This window comes from Hypomesus transpacificus, chromosome 23 (genome assembly GCF_021917145.1).
Source record: "Hypomesus transpacificus isolate Combined female chromosome 23, fHypTra1, whole genome shotgun sequence".
Taxonomy (NCBI): domain Eukaryota; kingdom Metazoa; phylum Chordata; class Actinopteri; order Osmeriformes; family Osmeridae; genus Hypomesus; species Hypomesus transpacificus.
The window spans coordinates 11,729,177-11,753,254 of record NC_061082.1 but is presented as its reverse complement, the minus strand read 5'-3'; the positions used below and the strand labels follow the sequence as shown (position 1 = coordinate 11,753,254).

General features: G+C 45.5%; 1 protein-coding gene and 1 long non-coding RNA gene across 4 annotated transcripts; one reads left to right on the top strand and one right to left on the bottom strand.

Annotated features, from left to right (window-relative positions):
- Window positions 1-1,125: 1,125 nt before the first annotated feature.
- On the top strand, window positions 1,126-6,813 carry LOC124485536. 2 transcript variants are annotated; one of them, XR_006958071.1, is made up of 4 exons: window positions 1,126-2,634; window positions 3,673-4,075; window positions 4,331-4,468; window positions 6,744-6,813. It is a non-coding gene; the product is annotated as an uncharacterized LOC124485536 (long non-coding RNA). The 2 variants fall into 2 exon arrangements; XR_006958070.1 differs by lacking the exon at window positions 6,744-6,813 and having other exon boundaries at window positions 4,331-5,093.
- Window positions 6,814-9,352: 2,539 nt separating this feature from the next.
- med14 (mediator complex subunit 14) lies at window positions 9,353-23,824 on the bottom strand. Of its 2 annotated transcripts, XM_047047268.1 has the most exons (30): window positions 23,403-23,824; window positions 23,047-23,073; window positions 22,814-22,919; window positions 22,420-22,593; window positions 22,152-22,281; window positions 21,883-22,011; window positions 21,629-21,736; window positions 21,117-21,249; window positions 20,863-21,013; window positions 20,371-20,482; window positions 19,974-20,099; window positions 19,783-19,861; window positions 18,514-18,673; window positions 17,969-18,163; window positions 17,337-17,471; window positions 16,725-16,801; window positions 16,484-16,644; window positions 16,224-16,370; window positions 16,002-16,093; window positions 15,587-15,739; window positions 14,766-15,035; window positions 14,214-14,454; window positions 13,670-13,792; window positions 13,120-13,299; window positions 12,784-13,022; window positions 12,313-12,492; window positions 12,070-12,177; window positions 11,807-11,932; window positions 11,314-11,503; window positions 9,353-10,054 (listed from the first exon to the last, which is right to left on the bottom strand). In XM_047047268.1, exons 1-30 carry the CDS (start codon window positions 23,573-23,575, stop codon window positions 9,981-9,983), a joined length of 4,299 nt encoding a protein of 1,432 aa, XP_046903224.1. In that variant the 5' UTR covers window positions 23,576-23,824; the 3' UTR covers window positions 9,353-9,980. The 2 variants fall into 2 exon arrangements, with proteins under 2 accessions (XP_046903224.1, XP_046903225.1); XM_047047269.1 differs by lacking the exon at window positions 13,670-13,792.
- Between the last annotated feature and the right edge of the window lie 254 nt (window positions 23,825-24,078).

Genomic DNA, 24,078 nt, shown 5'->3' with positions numbered 1-24,078 from the left:
ACATTGTGACAAATGACAAACACATAAGTAATGAATACCCCATGTCTTCAACATGGAATCATTGTTTTTGACATGAATAATCAACTCTACTTTAATTGATGGTTGATCAATTATACTCATTATGAGTGTAAGATATGTCAGATGACATCATGATATCATGATGCTCCTGAACCACATAGAAGCAGACCTGCAGAGGCTAACAAGGAGGTCCTTTGCACTGACCCCTGTAACCCAACTACTGGCAGTGTTAAGGTTCTATGCCATTGGCAGTTTTCTGGAGGTTATTGGAGATGGACATGGGCTCGCCAAGGCCTCAGTGTCAAGATCTGTGCAGGCTGTCACAACTGCATTACTTTGCCACATCTCAGACCACATCCAATTCCCCATATCAGAGGGGACAAGTCTGCAGTGCAGGACTTAGGCTATCTTCAATGGCTTTTATGATTTTCGTACGAGTTTTCACTCCCTCCCAGCCCCTTCACCCTGTGTGACTTCAACCCTGTGGAGTCTTTCCATTTCCTGGGCGCCACCATCTCTTAACATCAGGCTCGGCTCTGCCACCAGCCTCTTCATCCACCGGGCTTGGCGTGCTACCAGCCCTATAATTCTAATAAACATCTTCAATGTTCAATTGTTGTTGTGTTATTGTACTCGTAAAAGCGTTACGTTAATGCATTTCTAGTTTCTATTGCACATTACAACAGCCATATTTCAATGTTATAGTATTTTGAATAAGACTGACATTTGTTTTTTAAATACCTTCATTGCATGCGCCAAACCCACTAAATCAAATTATTTTGTGTAACCTAAATTTACTTGAGGATAAACCGGATTCTGATATTTTTTCGGCAGTTAAACTTGTATGGTTCACTAAGAAATATCCCAGTTCCAGTGTAACTGGTGTAAAAAGAGGACCAAAAAAATCTTATTTTCCATCGGAATTAACTTTCAGCATGAGTTTAATGTAGTTTTCATGGTCGGCCTACGCGTGTCTCCACTGAGTCTCTGTGCTACGATGCACTTAGCGATCTACGACTGGTCTGGAGCTTTCGTTGATCTACGACGATTTTCAAGTGCCTCTTTAGCTACGATGGTTTCGGGAAACGGCCCGTACAACTAAGATCCATCGTACGATGGACTCTACGATCAACTTAGGCTTACGATGCTTTCGGGAAACGCACCCCTGGTCAAGTGTCAAGTTTGTTACATGTTTCTTTCAACTAGTTTCATGAGTTTTGTAGTTATTATATGATAATTGTATTTAATGTTTATTGTTTGTAGTTGTTAATTTATCATTTTGACTCTATACTCAATGATTATTATTTGTATTAAGGGTTATGGAATAGGTAAGCTGGCCATGGGTGTAGACATAGGGCATGTGGAAGCTATTGGGTTTGTAAAGAAGAGTCAGCTTCAACTTTACTGAACACGCTCCATTGCATTTCATTTCACCTTGTCACACTTCCTTTTCCCCTATCCATGCACAGTACTTCTCAAACTCAACATTTCAGAAATCACAGTGCCACCTATTGAATTAGATTGTAATACAACGCACATCTGAGCACGTTTCTCCTAAAAAAATGTTTTATGTAATATTGGAACAACTAACTACTTCAGCAGCATAATCAAAATAAATTTGCTGTTGACATTTAGCAATGTAAGCACAGAAAATGTACAAAAAACTGTACAATATCCCTTTCATAAAAACTGTAGCATATTCTTGTTTTTCTTTTTCTAATGCTCTACGTAAAATCTACATGAAGTAGATATCAGTTTTACTTGGATCTGTAGTCCATCAGGACAGAGTGAAGTCTTCAGATGGATGCAGTTTGTAGACAGTCTATAAGAAATTGGCTGAGCTAGTTCTGGCATGGCATTCGGGCTGCATGTCATCAGCTGATGTCATTCAAGCTATCGACTGCAGGTGTGCTAATTGAAGGTTTAGGGCCTAGACCTCCCTTTAGAGGACTTGAATACTGCATCCATTCACAAATCCGAACACGTTCACACATCATGCGTTGCTATGTACCTTCAGCGTGCGACTGTTGCCACACTGCATCATCCCCCAGCTCTTCCATACTCTTCTCTTTGTCACTACAAGACATAGTTAATGCTCTGTGAAGCCTTTTAACTTAATTGATCAAAGTAAATACTTTGTTAGTATAATTCTGAAATTATTCCTGTCCGTTGGGGGACCTTGTATCCTATACTTCCTGCTTTCTTAATGTATGTACTTGTGCTATACTAACTATTCTCCAAGGCAGGAATGTCCCATTAAATAGAACAATATTGCCAAAGACAAATCTATTTCCATTGCAATAAATGGTTCAATCAATACGTGAGTGTCTTGACAGTACTCAGTATTTCTCTGTTGGAGCGAGGGTAGTACACAGATGCTTTAAGGTGCCTAATTCCTCTTTGCTTAAGGAACTCTGAACTCATAGGAAATGATGTGGGGTCCATTATCTGACACCAGCTCATGTGCATTTCCTTTCCAGCTGAAGATGGAGGAACTGAATTACAGCAGCCCTGTCTACTTTGGAGCAGAAGGCCATTTCAGGCCACTTACTGAAATATTCCACTTCTGTGATGGCATAACTGCAGTCAGGCAGAGCTGATTCAAACCATGCTACGGTATAGACCCTCAATTTCAAGCACTGGTGTCAAGGAAGCTGTGGTCAGAGGTCTTGCCATTTCTGCAACTCCAAATTCCCTAAAAAACGGTTTCAGATTTTTGGATGGATCGGGGAAGGGAAACTACAATACAGTCATCCAAAATCCAATGCTTCCTTTCTGGAATTGTGTTTTCAGCACAACTTTGCCATGCATAATGAATGCCACTTGGTTTTACAAAGGTGACATGGCAGATACAAAAAACGTTTCCAACGTGATACAGGGCTTGGTGAGCCGGTGGTTGTGCATACAGCACTTCCTCGTCTGTCACAAACCCAGCCGGGCCAAGGAAGGCTGTGTCCACTTCCTCCTGTCGCTGGGTTTGATTGGAGGCAGAGGACACACCCCACAGCTCTGTGAGGTGTGCCCCTGACCGCCAGTATCCTCTCTGTTTGATTACAATTTCCATCAACGGAAGACAAGCGCACTTGGCTGCTGCAGCTGAGATCATAGTGTCTATGGGACGTTAGATTATTCAGAAATAATGTTTGAATGATTTGAATAGTAATTACAATTATAATATACATCTTACATTATAATATTAATATCTGGCAAATCAATTACATAAATGTGATTAGTTGACACATAAGAAGTTTGCCATTGACAGATGTTTCACATTCTAAAACTGGTTGTTCCCGTCCTTGATTGTGATTGGCTATATCGCATTCCATGCCGTTTCGCGTCGTGCCTAACAACTCCCCTTACCTGTTCTAAAATCAGCATAAACCACGGCCTCTTGGGGCTTATTGCTTAAATCTACAAGATATATTGTGCATACAGTACATACTTGAAGTACTATATGTTCTTTTCTCTATCCCTCCAAAACCCTGCATGCTTTCGGTGGTGAGGGAAGACGAAGCAACCTCCTCATTGGCATTAGTATTTCTACCCTGGCTCTGCATTCATTCACTGCCAGATCATTGTTGAACATGATGTCAGTTGTGTTCTTAGCTACATCGTAACTTTCTCAACAAAAAAAATGTTTTCTTTTGTGTGCAGTCTCTCCGGTTCCCACCTACTCACCTGACTGACAGCTCGGCCGGTCCCACCTGCCACGTCAGCCTGGTTTCTTTGCCTGCCCTCCCTGCCCTTCCGGTTCAGCCTAAGTCCACCTGTCCTGCACCTAACCTTGTCCGTCATTAAATACTTCTTCAGATTGATCGTTTGCTATGTGTCATGCATTTGGGTCCACTAATCAGCCGTAACACTTCACCTCAGTTATCTCTAATCTGTCTCCATCTTATTTGCCCTATGTATCTCCCTCTCTCTTCCATCTCTCTTCTCCTCTGTCCCATCCCAGGTCTCTCTCTCATTCCTCCTTCTCCCTCTCTCTTTACAGCGATGCAGGGGATCGCTGGAGGGATGCTAGGGGAGAAGTTAATTGGGCAATGCAGAGAAGCATGTGAGTAGTTAACTACGCACACTGTGTCATCAACACACACTGCAGGGAGAGGCAGCTATGGCAGCATGCCCATTTTTTCTCAATGTGTATATTGTGTTGAAAATAATTTAATTACAAGTAGTAACTATGCATTCAATGAGACAATAATGAGAACGAACAGTATGTTTTTGTGTGTAATTGACTTTGAGAGACTTTGGTATTTGACATACTGTGTGTGTGTGTGTGTGTGTGCATGTGTGTGTCTCCATGTTTAAGTGGATCAGGTGCTTGATAGCGAGCAGTAGTGTTTGTCGGCTAATTAGCAACATACGCCGAGAGACGACAATCCCACCACAGACTCTGAAACACAAGAAGTGAAGTGTGCAATGGAGCGACAGGACTGGAAACAAATGTGTGAGTGTATCTGAAGCTACTAAACCATGCTAATGAAGACCTCATCTCACTGACAAGAGTCCCAGGCAGCCGTCAGAACTGACACATCAGTGTGTGAATGGCATGGAAAGTAGAAAACCAGCCGAGAAGGGCCAGGCCCACAACACAGCTCCGTCTGCCAGTCTCTCTGTTTCTTTATTTCGTCTGTTTCTCTGCATTTCTGTCTGCACTTCTGTATCTCAGGAAATCTGAGACACCGTAGGACACATTCATCTCCGAAAAAGGTTCATTGGATATGTTTAACATTTCTTCTACCTTCCCTGTCCTGTACATGTTATCATGGGGCTCTGGAGGCCTCAGGGGGGGAAAACTCCATTACCCCACTGCTGATCCTTATTATGATAAGCTAGGTCAGGGGCATGGTAGAATGAAGAGCTATAGGAGAGAACAAAGAGATGAAAACAATGTGACAGAAATTACTCAAAGTGTTAAGCACCTTACTCACATACAAACACGTACTGATAATAGGACAATTCCAACCTGTGTTTTGGAAGGTGAAAGAAGCATATACTACAATGATAAACACTGAAAAATAGCTGTCAGTCAGGTGAAAAGGGGAATGGAAAGGAGTGGGAGTGGAAAGTGGGGGGGATAAGGAGGGGAGGCGGAGAGAGAGGAGAGAAGGAAAGAGACAGGGTTAAGTGAGGAGGAGGCAGCTATTACATACAGAGAGCGAGAGGTAAAAGCTGAGACATATATAAAGACATGTTGACAGCAAATAGCAAGAAAAGCAGCCTGACTTCCAACTGGAAATAGACAAAAGAAAAAGATGGCGACCGCACAATTCTCACTCTCTCTGGCTACCCCTCCTTCATTCTCTACTTTATCTTTTTGTCATGATACCCCCTCTCTCCTTCTCTCCCAACTCCCCTCCCTCCTTCTAGATTCGATCAACACTCTGTTTCTCTTTCCCTTGTCTTCTTCTTTCACATTGAGACAGCATCAGCAACAGGGCGCCGTGCGGCTAATATCACAACGGCCATGAGAATTCTCGACTTTCCATGTGTCCTCCTCTCCTCTATGCCTATCATCCTCCCCCATTTTTTCGCATAGGAAAAGGTTTTGGTGCCAAACTCATGATGGACTACTTGATGTGACTTTAGACCTCAAGCACTATCAGGATGATGGACAGACATAATACCAAGCTAGACTGGTCTGCTATGTGCTGATATAAGGGTTAGATATGAGCTGTGTTGGTGTAAGTAATTTGTGATAGCACAGCTGGATGGATAACAATGTTGGCTGGCTGACAGCTTTGCTTTCCCTCATTGAAGAGCTGTGCCAGCTAATAATGCAATAACATATTGTGATTACATGAAGCCTTTACTCTAACTAAACACTTAACCTGACTGCAGAGACACAACTCTTGAAACCTATGCCTGTATAAACTGCATATGTACTTTAGTTCATTTTAGTTTCACAGTTGAGATTTCACCAATGTGAAGATTTTAATGAGATTTTACTGACACATGCAGTGTGGATGTGTTTGAGTTGAGGCTACTGTCAGTTCAGTTTTAGGAGATGGTCTTTTTATCCACCACTTTTTTTACCAGTCTATCCATCTCAGAAAGGTATCTCCCTCATGCATTAAGTCCCAGTAAACATCCTATCTCTACTGTAATATAAGCTACACCAATCTTAAACTATTCCATCATCTTTGAACAGTCAACAGTTGCAGGAAAAATGTACACGTTATCAAAGCATTAGCCTAAACGTAATATCATATTGTTAGATAAGGTGCTATAAAGACAACTCTATGTTTCAATCATCTTCTCACCAGAAGACATTAAAGCCTAAAAGTGAAAAACAAATAAAAACAATCTTTTTTTTAGTTCAGTCTACCAGCCCAATTGTGTCAAACACAAACATCTCTCTACACTAACTGCAGTTCAGAGTTCTATTGTTGTTATGACATTTTTGGTCCCTGGCAATGTATCATTTGTTTTGCCTGCCAGTGCGAAGCCTGTAGAGTCCCAGTGCATTAATAGCTTATGTTGCCCATGCTTTATTCATACTGGGCCCATGTTTCTGTCACTTGAATTTGTTTTTGTAGGGCTGCACAATGATTTATTAAAGAGCTACTCTGAAGATATACATCCCAAACATGATGACATTGCAATGACAAGCTTGATGGCCTGCTTGGCTACATGCTGGGTGACTAGCTGAAGGGTGATATTTGGTACCTGGTTAACAGACATGTTGACTGAATTACTGACTTGTTGGCTGTCTGCTGCAGGCTCCAAACTTCAGGCCCCTGACTTGGCTGGGCATTGTTCCACTCTAAGGCTCAGACATCTCAAACCAGCTGAGCAGCATGCTTGTGGATGCTGCTGGTCCAATGACCGGACATGAAAGAGAAAGAAAGATAGGTGAGAGTTTGAAGACCCCCTGCCCTGAATTTTTTCTTTAAATTTATTTAAATATTGATGTGCCCTAAAGTGTCTGACCATGAATAGACCGAATGGTATTTGTGCAAAGTTTGTCACTAGAAAGGTTTTGTCATAATTCTCTACTGAAGTTGGAAGTCTACTGTGCACTTCTTAAAAATCTGAGATTGAAACGATCCTATGCAAATTAGATTTCTGTTGTCACAAATTCGAGCCAATCGCAAGCCAATCGTCTATTGACATGCAAATAACCCAAATAAACCCAGATGCTCCAGCGCAGAGCAAGAGTGGACTTTTCAGTTAAGGTTTGCGATAGCTGCCAGGCATAGGCATACCATAAATCCCAACCTGCATAGACTCATTTCAGGGAAGTGCATTCTCAAACTTGGATATCAGCAGTGGTCAATTCAGTTAGGAATGTTTCCAAAATCATTAGCAAAAGTCAATGTGTTTTCTCGTGAAATGACGATTATGGTGTGATGCTGTGCCAAAACATTTTCTGTGATAGCGACAGCATGCTGTTGTTTTCAGTGTCTTGAATATAATAATTCTCTGTGCAATCTCAACATCTTCTTCACACGTTCTTAAGAGTAGTTCTTCTTTGTGACTCATCGCATAGTATCGATCGCAGACCACTTAACACAGTGCCAACTAGTGGCTTTCTTAAGTAACAAGCACAATCAATGAATATCATTCCATGTAGGTATGTAAACGGCAAGAGAGAGGAAGGTGGCAGGAGGGGAGGGTTTTACCAAACAGTGGACGATGAGTATTGTAATAAAAAATCGTCCTGAGGTGGTGGTGACCACAATGTCACCATAGCCCACGGTCAACATTGTGACCAAATATCCATCCATCATCTTCTGCTTATCCGAGGTTGGGTTGCAGTGGCTAAGTAGGGTATTCCAGACGTCCCTCTTCCCTGCAACACTTTCCAGCTCCTCCTCGGGGATCCAGAGGTGTCCTCAGGCCAGATGAGATTTATAATTCCTCCAGCGAGTTCTGGGTGTTGTGGTTGTGGGCGAAAAAAACTGTTTGAAATACTATTTGTTGGATTTAACAGAGCGGTGGACACCAGCGGGTTGTTAGGTTGCCGTCAAGACTCGGTCACAGTCTTGTGTGTCTGATCGGACAACTATTGAAATCAACTTTGTCTCAGGGAGTGTGAATTGTTCATACTCAGGAGTCTTTGGTCTTCTGTGTTCATCATCCCTGCTTGACCAGTTCTCAATAATTATCGTTACCAGTTTGGAACCTGGACACTTCAGCAACATTGCTATTGTCCTCATGTGTTGACCTTCGACTTTGAATGGTTGGATTAGAGTTAGGGTTAGATAAGAGCCCTAGTGAGAAACACAAACAACAATGAGGAGGAGTGTAGAGGAATGAGTTGTCCACATCATGAATTGTGGTAGAAACACTTTTGTGTGCTTCTTTGCAAAGACACACTAGCTAATTTCTTTCAGTAGGCCCTCACCTTAGTATTAACCTTTCTGATTGGCTCAGTGCTTTTCCCTCTCTCTCTTTTTCACTGGAAATTTAAACATAATTTCTCTGGACACACAGAACTCCCACACATAGCTACAAAACAAACTCCTTTTTATTGCAGAGGCGGTTTGTCTGCGAGACATGGACTCTGTGTGCTGTGGCTAATTCCTGGTATCAAAACAGGCACAAAGTTCTTCACCAATACCGAAAACAAACTGTAATGATGTAAATAAATTGTATTTCTACCACACACTATCTTTCTAATATAGTATCCCCTATTCTTCATCCCTCTCTCCCTCTTCACGTGTCTCTCTGCTCTTCCTCTAATCTGCTCCTCTACGGTTCTGTGTCCTGCTGCACGTGCTCCAGAGGACCTGATAGTCTTGGGAAATGTTCTTCACTAGCTTGCGTAGTTCGTATTTGAGACTCTTGATGCCCAAGACGTTGTCACATTCAGGCTCAGCACAACACTCCAACAATACATAACACGTTGTAGAGATCACAGAGCTATACTGTACAGTTGCAGGTCTTACAAGGCTCTCAAGTCTCATGCATTTATCGTTAGACTCACGCATTGTAACCATTTCTCACGCTCTCGAGCAACACCTTGCATTTCTCACGCTGAGAAGTAAGGGTGTCCCGCAATATACAATTAATGGACGAGGCGCTGGCATACTGAGATGATAGCTGTCTCGAGTTAGTCCAAGGCCAATCAGGAACATCAGCAGCAGCACACCGTCCCTCGATTAATACTTTCCGCTCTCACTTCTCACGGTCAAAAACCTCCACGTCCGCAACATGCACCTACTTAGCCAATGCGACTGATTGCCATTGACAGGTTGCACAGGGCAAGTATAGTAGTAAACCTCAAAACAGCAAACGGGTTACACACGGCCTAATTCTACTATGCATTCTGCATATTAGCTTTGGATTTCAGCACCTTACCATCAAGGTACATCTTTACTCAAGACATGTTTTTACTGATTTATTAAATAAAGACAGACTATGGTTCTACGATTCTTCATGTAGGAATCAAAAGCAGTCATAAAATACAGCCAGCTTATAAAGTTCTCACAGTTTTACAGTTCTCAAAGTGACAGGTTGAACTAAGAAGCTTTTAGGGCTTAACATCATGAAAGAAAAACAATGAAAGAAGATACATTTAAATATTGTACTAAAACAGAATCCCCGATACAACAACAGAATCAAAATGAATGTGAATAATAGTTTATAGCAAAACCCTAACTCAGCCTAATGCAGAAATATATAATAATGTACATCTTTTGGTAAACAAACATCTTTTTAATTTGTGAACCCTTTACAGTTGGAGGGAAAAATAACACGTCTTTCTCTCTGAGGATTCACCTTAATACACCAAATTGCTAACATACATGTGTGTTTGAATTAACACATAAACATGTTTAGAATAAACATTAGGCTTCATGATTTTGCATTATCCACTCCCTTTTCCGACGGAGAAACTTGCCCAACTGCTGAATCAAGAAAAGGTATGTTACATTGTGACATCCTTTGACTACAGTTCAGATCTGTCCCAGATCCAGAGTTGGGTTCCTGTTCCAACCAGCAAGCAGCCGTTGCTACTGGCGACCACCAGGCGGTAGATTGAGGTTGGCCATGAGTTCATGCACTGAGGCAAATATTGTACATTCACCTGAAAAGAAGAACACACACAATGTCAAGTTTCTTAACTCATATAAACTCACATTTATAATCCAGGGCTGCGTCCAAAAACATTCATACAATCTCAAAGGAGATAAAGGGACCTGATGTCTGAAGACCGAACTATCGCTATGAGAAACATCTGGCTTTTTTGCCAGGCCAAACTTGAACGGGTTACACTTACGGATGTGTGGATTTTGGACTTACGGTAGAATACTAACTATGTACAGTTTGAGGGTACCTTCCGTCACTGGAACAGCAAGAAATGTGGGTGTGTGGAGTCAGTTATGATTGAGGAAATTAGACATTTACAGTCTAATGAGACGCACCCCAGTTTGCTACGCTAAAAGCTCATATGAAAAAACTTTTTTTTGTTTAATAGTTATGGTTTGTGAAAAGAAAAATAAGTATTCAAATGAATACCACAACCCTAACTCGACCGAGGCACAAACAAGGTGTTTTGTTATGCATGATGTCGTACAGTAGATTGACATAGCTACAGCGCTGTAACAGGTTAAAAAGCTTTGTAGTGGAATAAACCTTGAAATTAGAATCAGGATCCTCCGGGTGAAATAATCATGTTTCACCCTGGGATGTAAACAACCAGGGAGGTAATCAGGGTTTTTACCAGCCAGCACTACCGTGAGGAGGCAAGCAGCGTAAATTTAACTGCATAATTTTACAATTAACATTTTTAAGTAGTAATCTCTGAGGGTTGCAATGGTTTGCACGGATCCTCATCTTTGCATCAACTTGGATATACAACGTGGCTAACTGGTTTACATAAATAACTTGACTAGCAAGATAGCCCTACCCCCTAATTCAGGTAAAAACAGTGGAAAGAAGCTCCTCAATAGGTAACTTGCCTAAACACTATCAGGCAATCGGAAGCAGATTTTATTTGGGATTTGCTAATATGATTCGCTAGAGGCTATTTAACTATCCTGGGGCAGCGGGTACGACTTCCAAGTTTAAGCCGTCATCAGAATCCCATTTTATCAAGATAATCTTAGCATTGTTACCAAATTACTTCACCGTCTTTTAGCTGTAGTCGTGTGCAAAATGGAGCTAGCCAGAAGGCTAAATATTTTAAAAGGGACGTCTAAGTAGAAAATAGTTGGGTGCAATTGGTTGTGATTCGGCAGAAACATAAGCAATTGTTTTGGGGGGGGGGGGGGATTTTGAATGGAAATGACCAAATCATAACAATCAACAGATCAAGTGTCCTTATTGGACAGGCTGGTGTCTCACCCTGTCTGGCAGGGTGCATCTCGTTGAACCTCTTGAGGATGTTGGACACCATGAGCGCTGCAGCCCCAGAGGAGCTGTGCTGCCGGGGGATGTCAGCCTGCTGGGTGAGGCCGGTCGACATGTCGTAAACGATGGGCACGATGATGCTCACCTGGTCCTGGGGCACAGGGACCCTCTGGGTCAGCTGGAGCTGGGGGCACAGCAGAGAGGATGGGGTTAGAGTAGCTGGAGCTAGGGTTTGGGCCAGGGGTTAGTGTTAGATGGGCACAGATTCAGGGGAAGATCCCATCTATGCCGCTAAAAGACTTCTTTTGAGTTAAAAACAAGTTAAATGTCTAAGGGAGATGTAAAAATGTTGATACAGTATTCATCTTTTACCTTGTATACCAGGTCTTATCTGACCTGGACACAGTACAGCGCTACTGAGTTTTCAGACAGGAAGAATCATTGAGGCATTGTGGAGCTGAGTTGAAATATCCAGAGGTTTACTTACAAAAAAGAGCATCTTGGACTTGAGCACCACAGCGATAGTGCCAGGGGGGGCGATGGGGGGGGCGCTGGGTGGGATGGTTAGACAGAACTGAACATTCCACTTGAACTGAGCTGCCTGGTCAGGGAACTGGGGGGGGGGGGGGAAGAGACAGAAGGGTATGAGCACATGGAATCATACAGTTCTTCTTAAGAGTCACACAAACCCACCTGTATGTCCCATTAAACCCACCCCAACCCTCATCCCTTTAAGCCTATAGCCCTCACCAGTTCCAGTTTCATGATGCGGACACAGTCCCTCAGGATGTTGGTGGGAGCCCCCAGGAGCTTGGTAAAGGCATTAAGCGTGTTGTACTTAAAAGGAGGTCCCGCCACCTAGTGGGCAGGAGAACAAAGGAAAACAAGCTTGAGGACAACAGCTGTGACTTACAAAAGGGCTTAGTGCGTATGTTATGCTAGTATGCGTGAGCGTGTGTGCGCATTGGTGAGTGGTGGCCATGTTCCTCTCACCCTGGTCTCAAAAAACTTCTCCAGGACTTGAAGCTCATCCTGGGACCAGGGACCAGTGTTCTCTGGGGTGACCTTGAGCTGCAGAGTCTGGTAGGTCTTGGGGTTCAAGGCTACGCGACACTTCAGAACCTCGGTCTTAAACATGATGACTCCTGGCTCGTTAGAGGTCACAATGGCCAGCTTTGGAACAGAGACAGGGAGAAACGAACGCTTACAGCCAGACAGTAAGAGCACACTGAGCTGAGGTGAGATGAGATGGAGGACGACAGGAAAGGGGGGTGGAATACAGGAGAGGAGAGAGGGAGGTAGAAGAATATGACAGGGATGGAGTAGAGGACCAAGGGATTGAGGAGAGGAATGTGTGGAAGAGAGAGAGGGATGGAGGAGACGAAAGAGGAATGGAGGAGAGGAGAGAGGGATTTCATTTCATTTAGTCATTTCGTCATTGGGATGGAGTGATGGAGTACTCACGTTGGGCTCCAGCTGGATGATCCGCTGCAAGTGGCGTCTCATGATGACGGAGCCTAGGAAGCGCTCAAGTGGCGAGCAGAGGTAACTTCCTGCCAAGCCCGGCACCAGGCAGGGCGTGGGCGACGGCAGCAGCAGCACATGCAAGGCATTGTGGGTGAGGATGGTGGGGATGGAAGCCGCCCAGGAGCGCTGAGGCAGCTTTCGTGGAGGAGGCATGCTGCTGGGCATGGTCTGAGAGCCTGAACACACACACACACACAGAAACACACATGACTATGGTGTCAACATTCTTATCGGATCACCCATCTTCTAACAGCCCACCAGAGGAGCACTTACTTGATCCAGCGCGGGGAGAGTGGGAGGCGTCGGGGATTGGCGAGTGAAGAGAGGGGTTCCCAGGGGACATGCCATGAATCCGAGCCCCAGGAGAAGGGCCTGACACCTGGGGAGAGCCTGGCCACTGGCCCCTCTGGCTGGGGGAGACCATGGCGTACGGAGAGCTGGGATCCAGGGCCCCTGGAGGATACACAGACACTATCGTCATCAACATCCGCTTCGGCCATCTTCAGTCTATGAACCCAGACAGACTCAATAATGATTGATTGAATAATAAACACACAGACGTCAACATAGAAACACACATGGTTCCAAAATCCCTAAGCCCAGAGCCCCTCAGCCCAGAGCCCTCAGCCCAGCGCCCTAAGCCCGGCGCCTCCACCTCAGTCCCAGCCCTCAAACCCCCAGTACCAGCCCTCCAACCCCGGTCCTCCACCCCAGCCACAGCCCTCCACACTAGTTCCCCACCCCATTCCCAGCCCTCCAGCCCCAGTCTGCCACCGCAGTCCCAGCTCCAGTTCCAGCTCCAGGGGAGCCTGAAACCACTTACCATGCGGGCTGGCAAAGCTGCTGGGGCCCATAGCTATGCCCAGAGAGGAGGGCGACGGGGTGGGCCCAAAGGGCGAGGGCGCCCTCAGTACTCCACTAGGGGAGCCGGAGGAATGGATGGTCCCTGCATACACACACACACGCATACCCACACAAGGACTGTCAGACTCAGGTGTGGGTCGACAAGATCACCTTTCTCACTTATCTTAGTGTCTCGCTCACAGCGACACGCTCTCACATACGCACACACACTCATACACAAGCTAAAGCTGGGCAGTGTAAGGGGGGGCTGCAGGGCTGAGAGCATGCTGTCTCCTTTCTGAGCACAGATTAGGTTAGGGTTAGCAACACGATGGCATGGTAGCACAGCTGGGGTTTGGGATAGCAACATGATGACACGGCACCAAACAAACCAGGAGATTGGAGGATGATGGAGCAGACCAGACATGGTATGGTCTTTCTCCTCAGTTGAACAATCCAAAGCTCATGTTGCACAAATGAAGCAGTTACAGTGCGGGTTAGTCCCGCACTATAGCGGGACTAACCTGGGGACTGGGTGGGCATCATTGAGGGCGATGGAGCCACATTGGTATGGAACGCTGTTGGTGGTGAAGTAAGGGGAGGGTACACTCCTCCTGCCCCCCCTCTTATTGGCTGCTGCGCTTGTAATTGGTTCATGAGGCTGTCCATCACATCCACTCCCACTGGGGAGGGCGGGTTGTCGTCCTCGTTGACAGAGCGGCGGCGAGGATCCTGGTTACTGTCCACAAACATGTTGAGGAACGTCTGCGGAGTGGAGAAAAAGAGAAGGGGATAAGGTGCAGGAAGAAAGGAAGGGATGAGGTGCAGGAGGAGATGGGGATTGTAAGAGAAAATAAGGGAAGAGTTCGAAATATTTTAAAAGAAAATAACATTCTGAGCTACCTCAGAGCTCAAACCCTGTCCTTAAAAGTGACCAGAGAAATGCTCTGGAGAGGCATAGGGTTAGTAAGTAGCTACAGCACTCCAGCCCTCCCTCTCATTCTCTCTTTCTCCCTCCCTCCACCTATCCCTCTACTTCCATCCATCCATCCATTCCCCCTTCCTCTCCTGCTCACCTTGAGCCCTGGAGCTGGGTAGAAGCCCTCCACTATCTTGGTGTTGTCAAACAGGCTGTAGGCTCCATCCCGTATGGCCACCACCCCTCGGCCACGGCAGTAGATGTCGATGCAGTACATGTTTCTGAAGGCTAGCCGGATATGTGTCGGCGACTGGGGCAGGATGGAGAAGCACTGGTATGCTGTGTTGGTCCGCTGGGTCAGTCCCAGCATGGGCACAGTGGGCAGCTTGTTGATGGCATTCAGAGGAGCCTGAGTGTCTGAGAGTACCTGGGTGGAACAAGGAGATCCGGATGTCTCTTTGTGCTACAGTGTGTGTATCTGTGTGTGTGTGTGTGTGTGTGCGCGTGTGTGTATATCTGTTCGAGCCCGACCGATTTATCGGCCGGCCAATATTAGGCATTTTCCATACTATCGGTATTGATCTTTTTTTTTTTATGCCTTCACAATACAAACAAACAAACAAAATCAAGGCTCCTAATGGCCGATAAATGAATGTAAAAATGGACAAAACACCCTTCAACCATGTTATGAATGTTGCCAGTGCATAGTTTGTTTGAGGACAATCTACAACGTCCCTGTTGGCAACACTCGTGTTTAGAACACCACAAACCCTACAAACAGCTGATCTAGCCAGAGTCGGGCAGAGTGTTAGGGAAATATGTTTCTATTTTGTAACGCGTTTCCAGATTTATTTTGATAATATGTATCGGCCGATATATCGGAATATCGGATTTTTTTAATCAGCAAATATTTGTATCGGTATCGGCCTTAAAAATCCTTTATCGGTCGGGCTTTAATATCTGTGCGTGTGTGTCTACCTGCAGCAGTTGCACCACATTGGGGGTCTTGTTGAACATCTCCTGGAGCTGATGCAGGATGATGTTGTGGCAGTTGCTGCAGCCCGAGTTGGGTCCTATGGTCCCCAGGGAGAGGTGGAACCTCTGGCTGCTGGAGTTCCACTGGATGGTAACCTGGGGAAGGTAATAGCATGTTTATTCTCAACACTTCCTTGTCGATTAAATTCCTTTTTGTTCCAAAAAACGGAGAAGAATAGTTCAGGACGTAAACCAATATTCTACAACCAATTTTTCTCTTTTGACACTGAGCTTTTTCCTTTTCTCTTTGTTTATGTTATAACAACATAACATCCAGAATTAAATATGACTGAGTGAATCTGAAGCCACGGTCCCACTTCTAGCAGCCTAAAAGGTCTGTGCATCCAGTCATACTTACCGAGCTGCCCTTGGTGCTTCCATAGCATAGGACCAGCTTGCGGTAGTTATAGAGCCGGACCTCAGAGAAGTGGCTGAGGTAGGAGGGCATCTCTGGATGGGAGGTGGAGGGGTATATGGATTATTGTCAGATACAGGAGAAAGAGACACCTTTAGTGATAAACACAGTTTCAATACAAATAGATATCAACACAGACAGCACATAAGTGACAGACACACGTACCTGGTAGTGAGCGTGAGAACTTGAGTACACACTGGTAAAGCTGGCTAATGGAGCTCCAATCATTAAGGAACATCTCCACTACCTTCCTGCCTCCCACAGGCTCAGACAGCGGGTTCTCATAGGTCAGATACACGTGCCGCGTGGAGGCTGCATGGGGGACAGGGAGGTCAAGTCTTGTTCCTTGACCTGGTGCTTCACTATTGGCGCTGTGTGTGTGAGTGAGTGTGTATGTGAGTATGTGTGTGTAAACGAGAGCCCACCTTGCTCCTTGCTGTGGGTGCTGCTGAGTGGGCAGTGGGCCAGCACCAGCTCAGCCACCCAGGTTCGGTTGTTCCTGCCTTGCAAACGGAAGGTGCAGTCCAGCAGGGAGCGGTCCACCGCCCGCCTGGTCTCCTCCCCCACACCCTTACTGGCTGGGATCCTGGGGGGTTAGAGGACGGAGGGTGAGCATCAGGACACTCAGGATGTCAAAAAGTGTGTGTGCGTGTGTGTTTATCTTACTTTAGGATGCGGATGGCGTGGCTGCAGCCGTCTCCCTCCACCTGCACCCCCTGGTGAGGGATCTCCATGTTGGATAGCTACAAACAGGAAGAGAGGGGTGGAGGTGTAAAGGTGGAGTTGTATGGGATAGAGATGAAGGTGTAGGGGTGAAGGTTTGAAGAGGTATAGGAGTGGAGGTGTGGATAGGTGGAGGTATAGGGGCGGAGGTGTGGATAGGTGGAGGTATAGGGGTGAAGGTGTGGAGAGGTGTAGGTATAGGGGTGGAGGTGTGGAGGTATAGGGGTGGAGGTGTGGAAAGGTGGAGGTGTGAAGGTGTGGAGAGGTGGAGGCATAAGGGTGGAGATGTGGAGGTATAGGGGTGGAGGTGTGGAGGTATAGGGGTGGAGGTGTGGAGAGGTGGAGGTGTGAAGGTGTGGTGAGGTGGAGGCATAGGGGTGGAGATGTGGAGGTATAGGGGTGGAGGTGTGGAGGTATAGGGGTGGAGGTGTGGAGAGGTGGAGGTGTGGAGACGTGGAGGGATAGGGGTGGAGATGTAGAGGTATAGGGGTGGAGCTGTGTATGGGTGGAGGTATAGGGGTAGAGGTGTGTAGGGGTAAAGGCGTGGGAGCGTACCTCTGCACGGAGGCCAATGAAGGGCATGTTAGTGTCACACATGGCCACTACGTGGGCCAGCTCTTTGTTGAAGGCACACATTTCACCCGAGCGCTTGGGCTTCTTTGGCTCCAGGACACCTGGGTCCCCTGACAGCTGCAGGGCCAGAACACACACAATCACTCAAGTAGAAAAACACAAACTCAGATAATGAAAGCCTTATTCTTTGGTGGGAGGGGTAGGGCTTAGTGGTAGAGCATGGGGTTAGCTATAGCTCAGCTGTAGACCATTTCACAAGATATCCAAATCCCTGCTGGTATAAGTCACTTTGTCACCAAAAAGGTGTCTGCTAAATTAAATGAATACATCACTAAAGTATTTGCAGGGTTTCGCGCAGAAAATGTGTTAGTTAAGGTGGTAGGGTGGGGTTTGCTGTCAGACCGGGGGGGTGGGGGGTGGGGGTGGTGTAGTTTGTGCGATAGACTAATGTGTTCTGCAGAGAAGGGAGACTGGCGTTGGTCACGGTTTGGAATGGAAGGGAGAAAACAGCGGATATCGCTATTAAAAATAATAATTTAAAGGCGGCAGGTTTGTGTTGCTTAGGCGGCCGCCTTAACTGAAAAGTGCTGCGGAAAATCCTGATTTGATAGTACCTTCCTCTTGGCTCCAGGCCGGAGCCCCTTCCCTGCCATGGTGTCCAGGACCAGCTGCTCCAGATTGGGTTTAAAGGTCTGCAGAAGCTGGGCCACGGGAGGGCCCTCGTCCCCCTCCAGCTGACTCACTGACAGGAAGGAGTACTGATATCTGAGCTCTGTAAGACAGCCTGGGACCTCCAGCATCTCCACAACCTGAGGAGCGAGAGAGGGTAGGGAGAGGAAAGAGGAGAAGATGGAAAGATCAAGGCGAGGGGTGGTAAGAAGAGAAGATGGAGAATGGCGAGATTAAGGAAGAGAGGGGATGCAGCCAAAGAGATATGGGTGAATAATAATTACTATTACTGAGTAGGTTGCTGTGACAGGAGACCATGTATCAAGGAAATCATCCGCTAGTGAGTTAATTTCAAGAACAAAACAAACGTAGGGAGGATAATCCTACAATGTTGGTGATAACCTCTCCAGTTTGATCCCCCAGAAATGACAACAATCGTTAAAGATGTTACTCCCATTGTCTGGGTGTCTGTGAGGGGGGAGGGTCTTACGATGTAGTACTGGGGTAGGCGTGTCAGCTTGATGAAGAGCTTGTGCTTCGATAGGCTGCCCGCCGGGTGGGAGGCAGCGTTGGAGAGGTGAAGTGTGTCAGAGCACACAGTGGGGAGGTGCTTGACAGACTGACGACAACGCTGCTCACCCAACCAGTACCTAGAGAGGTGGAGAAGGGGGCAGAGAGAGAGAAAGATAAGGCTATACTCTGATGCATACACAGGCAGCTGTGGACACCGCGGGCATCCCTAAACAGGTGTTTACTGTTTTATCTGCCGCGTCTCTAGTCTAGGAAAGTTCACTTCTAGACAGGTATCTCACCTTGAACACACGTCTTACTTGCTGGATAACATTTCAAATTTGTCATAACAACATTTCAAGCTAAATAGTTATGCTAGACAGTTTTCTGAAAAACGTATTTATATTATTTGGGTATAGCACTGTGCTAGCATGTCACTAGCAAAGGAAGATAAGGGGAGGTGTGGTTCATTGTATTTATATACCATACCATATTTCTTCGAATAAACGCTGCAGCGTATATTACACAATGTTCTTTTTTAGTGCAGCGTTTATTCGAGGGCGGTGTTTAATTAGTAAGAGAGATTTAGTAAATTGTAGCTGCAGTGCTGCCATAGACAAACAAAGAATAGACAAGGAGGTCAAACACAAAGCCTAGTGTAAAATTGGATCTGTGCGTTTAGTCGGGAGTACATGTGCAGTATGAGTGCGGCAACTCCCTTTCTCATTGGCTATCAATTAGGTGTGCGTGGGTAGTACTTTAACTGTCTCAAATACAAGTGTTCCAAGTGTGTAGAAATCTGAAGCAGCTTGCCGAAATGTTCTTACACTTTAGCTTTCAAACAGAAAGCTGTGCAGAAAGCACTCACCAGCAGCAACAGGTATGTAGCAGTCGAACTTGGGGTTGATGAAAGGCCAATTCGCGAGTGGCGAATTCCATTTCATATTGTACACTTATGTAATAAATACTGTTTTAATTTTACCAATTACGTTTTTTTTTTTTTTTTTTGGTGCGGCGTTTAATCGAGGGCGGCTTTTATTACACAATGTTCATTTTTGGTGCGGCATTTATTTAAGGGCAGCTTTTAATCGAAGAAATACGGTATTTTCAATGTGTTCAAGGTGTTTTCAATGTCACCAGGTTCCTGCTCTGTGCTACCTCGGGAGCTGCTGCTCTACACTGAACTCAACTCAGGTGCTGTTCTAAACTGAGCCCATTTTAGTGAGAACAAGTCCTGATGTTGACTTACTTCAGCTGCTGCAGCCAAGAGATTATGCGCTTCATGTCATCATTAATGGTCTTCTCAATGTCATCAAGCATGGACTGTTCTGGAAAGGGAGAAGACAGAGGATATGAGTGTAAACAAATGTGTGTATTTCTGTGTGTATATGAATGTGTTTCCGTGTGTGTGTGTGTGTTTGTGTGTGTTTCCCAGTGTACCTATGCCATACAGCATTGGCTGGAACATTCCAGAATGCAGGTCTACAAAGATGTGCAGGCACTCTGAGCGTCCGCAAGGCTCCAGGATGGGGATGACCAGGGTGGGAAGGGCCGTCTCGATGAACGCTGAAACACAGAGACAACCATACCATGAAAAAGACCATTAACTAAGTCATTCATTTATATACAGTAACTCTAGAGCATTTTCTCCCCGGGTATCAATACAGTTTTATTCTCTACGTGTCTTGGTCTTCGGCTTGGTAAGGATCCTGCAGTCATGCTGTTCTTAAGCTTTATTATATAAGTTGTCTTACATATTTATGTAAAACAAGGATCAGAACATTGCGGGTTGAGGTACAGATAGGTTCTGTAGCTGGCAGAATGGAAGGCCACTCACAGTTGTCGCCAGGGTTACTGCTCCTCAGGATGGCCTTCAGCTCCTGCAGCTTTTGGTGGGAGCGGGCGTGGACACTGTCGATCAACAGCTTTTCCACTGACAGGTGGTCGATCTGCAAGAGGGCAAGGACCACACAGGATATGAAATCACATAATCAAACAATAAAGACTCAAGATATGTCACTGAGGTGCATGAAGAAGTCTGATCGATTGGCCATCCTCGCTACACCTTCGTTCAAGGTTCAAAATGACCAATGATTCTTGGGGGTCGCCTAAAATATAATTATAAAAGGTTCTGAAGACTTTTTTGCTCTAAAATTAATCTTTTCCACTTTTTATTGTTATGCAATCTTATGTAGGAAATTTGAACATTGAACAATATCTAAGTATTAGCCTAGCTGATATTCACTCCTGCAAATTATATCAAGCCCTACTGACATGTTTCATTATGAAAAACTCAAATTTGTCTCAGAAACCCCCCACACTATTTCACCTTCATAGCACGCTCCATCAGTTTGGAATCACAAGCGGGGAGGGGAGGCTCATGGGATATCTGCAGGGGCTTGGAGCCGTCTGATTCGTCAATCTTTATGGTGACTTTGTGGACAGAGGCTGTTCCTGTCTTTCTACCCAACACCTGTTGACTGGAGGGAGAACAGAATAGAAAACAAGAAATGTGTGAGGAAACCAGACAAAGAATTACAGAGACTAGGTGTGTGTGTAGGTGTGTGTGGATGTCTGCCCTACTTCCAGACTGCCAGCGTGAGACTCTTGGCAGGCATGTATCTCTCCACCTGCACCAGGTCGCCCCAGCGCTCTCTGATCAGCAGCAAGGTCTGGGAGTGTAGCACCTCCAGCTGCAGCGACAGGCAGAACGAGTCTGGACTCCCAGCTAAGGAACTAACTAGAGGCACTTGGCACACATAAGAAAAAAAGCAACACACGCATAAACCTGCTAACATCTCAATGTCCAAGCATACCAAATAAGCTATATATATATATCTTGGCATTGGAGCTCATTATGTAAAATACAAGTCCCCCTTGTTATTACTATATAATAACTTGTTATACTTGTCGTACACGTTATCCCGAGTGCCGGCTGGCCACACTGTCAATACTGTTGAGTACCACACTAACTTCTACTGCCCTTTAACTGTTCCAGCCCTGTGTCTAGAACTAAGCCCACAGTAAGCACATTAACATCCACAATAACCTGAGAGTTGACACAAGCAGACAGGCTGAACACTCAGAGAGGATACGCAGGCAGTTGTACATGTCCTGCAGAGGCTTCTCATCTGCAAACAGGCGGGACTGGACCAGCTCATGGATGAAGTTCACCTGCATGCTGTGGACCAACGCTCGCCCATCTAAGGAGGAGGAAGGGGAGGGGGGAGGGATGGAGTTCAATGATGAACAACTGAATGGATGAAATGATTAAGTATAGAAGTATGGAAAGAAGAGAGGTAAAGCAAGCAAGGATAACATCTGAGAAAGAAAGGAGAGCTTGTCTCACCTCCGGTCTCCTTGTCTTCTACCAGGACCTCCAGCTTCAGCAGCCTCCAGGGGATGTCAGGGTCGTCTCCCATCACCGTGAGACTGGCCTCAAACTCTCCTTCCACACGGAACTTCACACGCCCATTAGCTGTCACAAATATGCGTTACTACTGTGTTACTTGAGAACACATGCTATTACCATGTAATTCCAACTGGTTGGTGAGTTTGAAATCCAGTGATTACACAGTGTCCTTCCTTGTGAGGCAGTGCAACCCTGGACATACGCACCTACAGTAAGATTGGCTAGCTGGGGGGGTAGGTCTGTTGTGACCAAGCGATGGCGAAGAATCTGATTGAGCTGGTTCAGAGTGCTCTGCTTCTCCACCTTAGTGATGGGGTCTGGAGGAATGATCTTATCCTACAGAGGAGGAGTGGATGAGGGGAAGAAAGATGGATTCAACTAAACAGCAACTTAGTGTCATGGTGTGCATGAAGGTCTACTCTGCTTGTAGCATGGAGGAATGTGGGCAGAACAAGGGAGTAGTAGGCATCTTACCCTTATGCATGTGGGCAGCCGAGGGTAAGAGCCTGTTGTCAGCACGTCGATGGCGAAGGGGATTGCGAAGCTGGGTAGGCGGGCGTGCACCAGGGCATCTCTTGCCAGCGAGGCCAACCTATCAGCTGTGTCCACAAACAGGAAGGCCTGCTGGTCCAGGAAGCTGGAGATCATCTGGTACCATAGAAACTAGATGTTAAAAGGTATGTATCCCTAAGACTAATCATAACGAAACAATACATTCATTATACAACAATCAAATCTTAACAGAACATCAAGATCAAGAAATGACGGGGAGTAAAATAAGACAGTGTACGCTTAATGGCCCGAGACTGTGTTCATCAAGGTAAGCCTCCCAGAACCCAGGACATGTAGAAGACTGTGGACCACATACCGCACATTTCTCCACCTTCCCAGCATTGCTGGCCCACTTCACCAGCGCTAGGAGACGCACAAAAAGTTGTCTAGAGCGACTGGCAAACTGCACAATTTCAATTTTCCTATCAAAGACAAATGAGATGTTTGTTCACACAGCACAAAAAGGTAAAGGGCTAAACATCATAATGACGTCCCTTGTCCAACATCAAAATACACTTTTCCCATGAATCAACCTTGTGGGAAACTCACCTCTCCATGTCTGTTTTTCGGGGTAGACTGTAAGGCACAAACAGAAGCAGGTGTCAAATCAACACAAGTTTTGCTACTTCTTGAAGCACGGACCACAAAACCACCCCATTTGGAGCCCTCTGTAAAACTTCCCACGGTTCTATAAGAACTCTGAAATACTGTAGCCAGCTACAACTTGGCTGGTTCAGTCAAATTCATGAAGCAGTCACGACATTGCAATCTCTGTGTGTACAGCATACTTATATTTATGTTTTTGCTAACACGTTAAGAAGAACACTTGGCATACTACTGGTGCACGAGTACCAAAGTCACTAAGAAAGCTATGTAGCTGACTCATTGAAGGACTCCTGACTTACAGTTCAGCCAGCAGGGTAATTTCGTGGTAGGTCCTCTGCAGAAGAAATTCGATGAGAAGACTGAGGCGTACACCCTGCGTCGCTGGGGCCCCGGGAGGAGGCGGCTGAGGAGCCGAGGTGGGACCCCCGACCGGGACTAGTTGTCCATCTGATCCAATCTGCACCGGAGCCATTTTAAAATGACAATAGGAGCCTCTGCAATTGACACCGAAAAATGATAACGGGTCGCGATATCTTGTTATGATAACCAACTCTACATGAACGCTAAAACATTTTCCTACGTTCAACTAATTATTAACGGGCTTGACGTTTTCGCCCCATATTCAAGTTACTTTAACCACACTATTTTACAGCTTATTCTGAAAATGAATTTAACACTGTTCACCCGCCATCTTTGCTGCAGGGTGAACCAGCTTCAATAAGCAATGTCATTTCCGTTTTTTTCCCCCCCACAACTGTTCAAAATAAAGGTCAATAAAGGTTTTTTTTACTTTTCATTTGAAAATGTAGAAATGTCACAACGGCATAGTGCACTACGGTTAAGACTTTTGGTAACGATAAATAATAATTCAGAAACTGGCAAAATAATAGTTTAGGTTTAAACAGTGAGGCTGGACCTTCAACATGGGCAAAACTCATTCAGGAATGTGGAATGATTTGAAAGGTAAACAGGTGA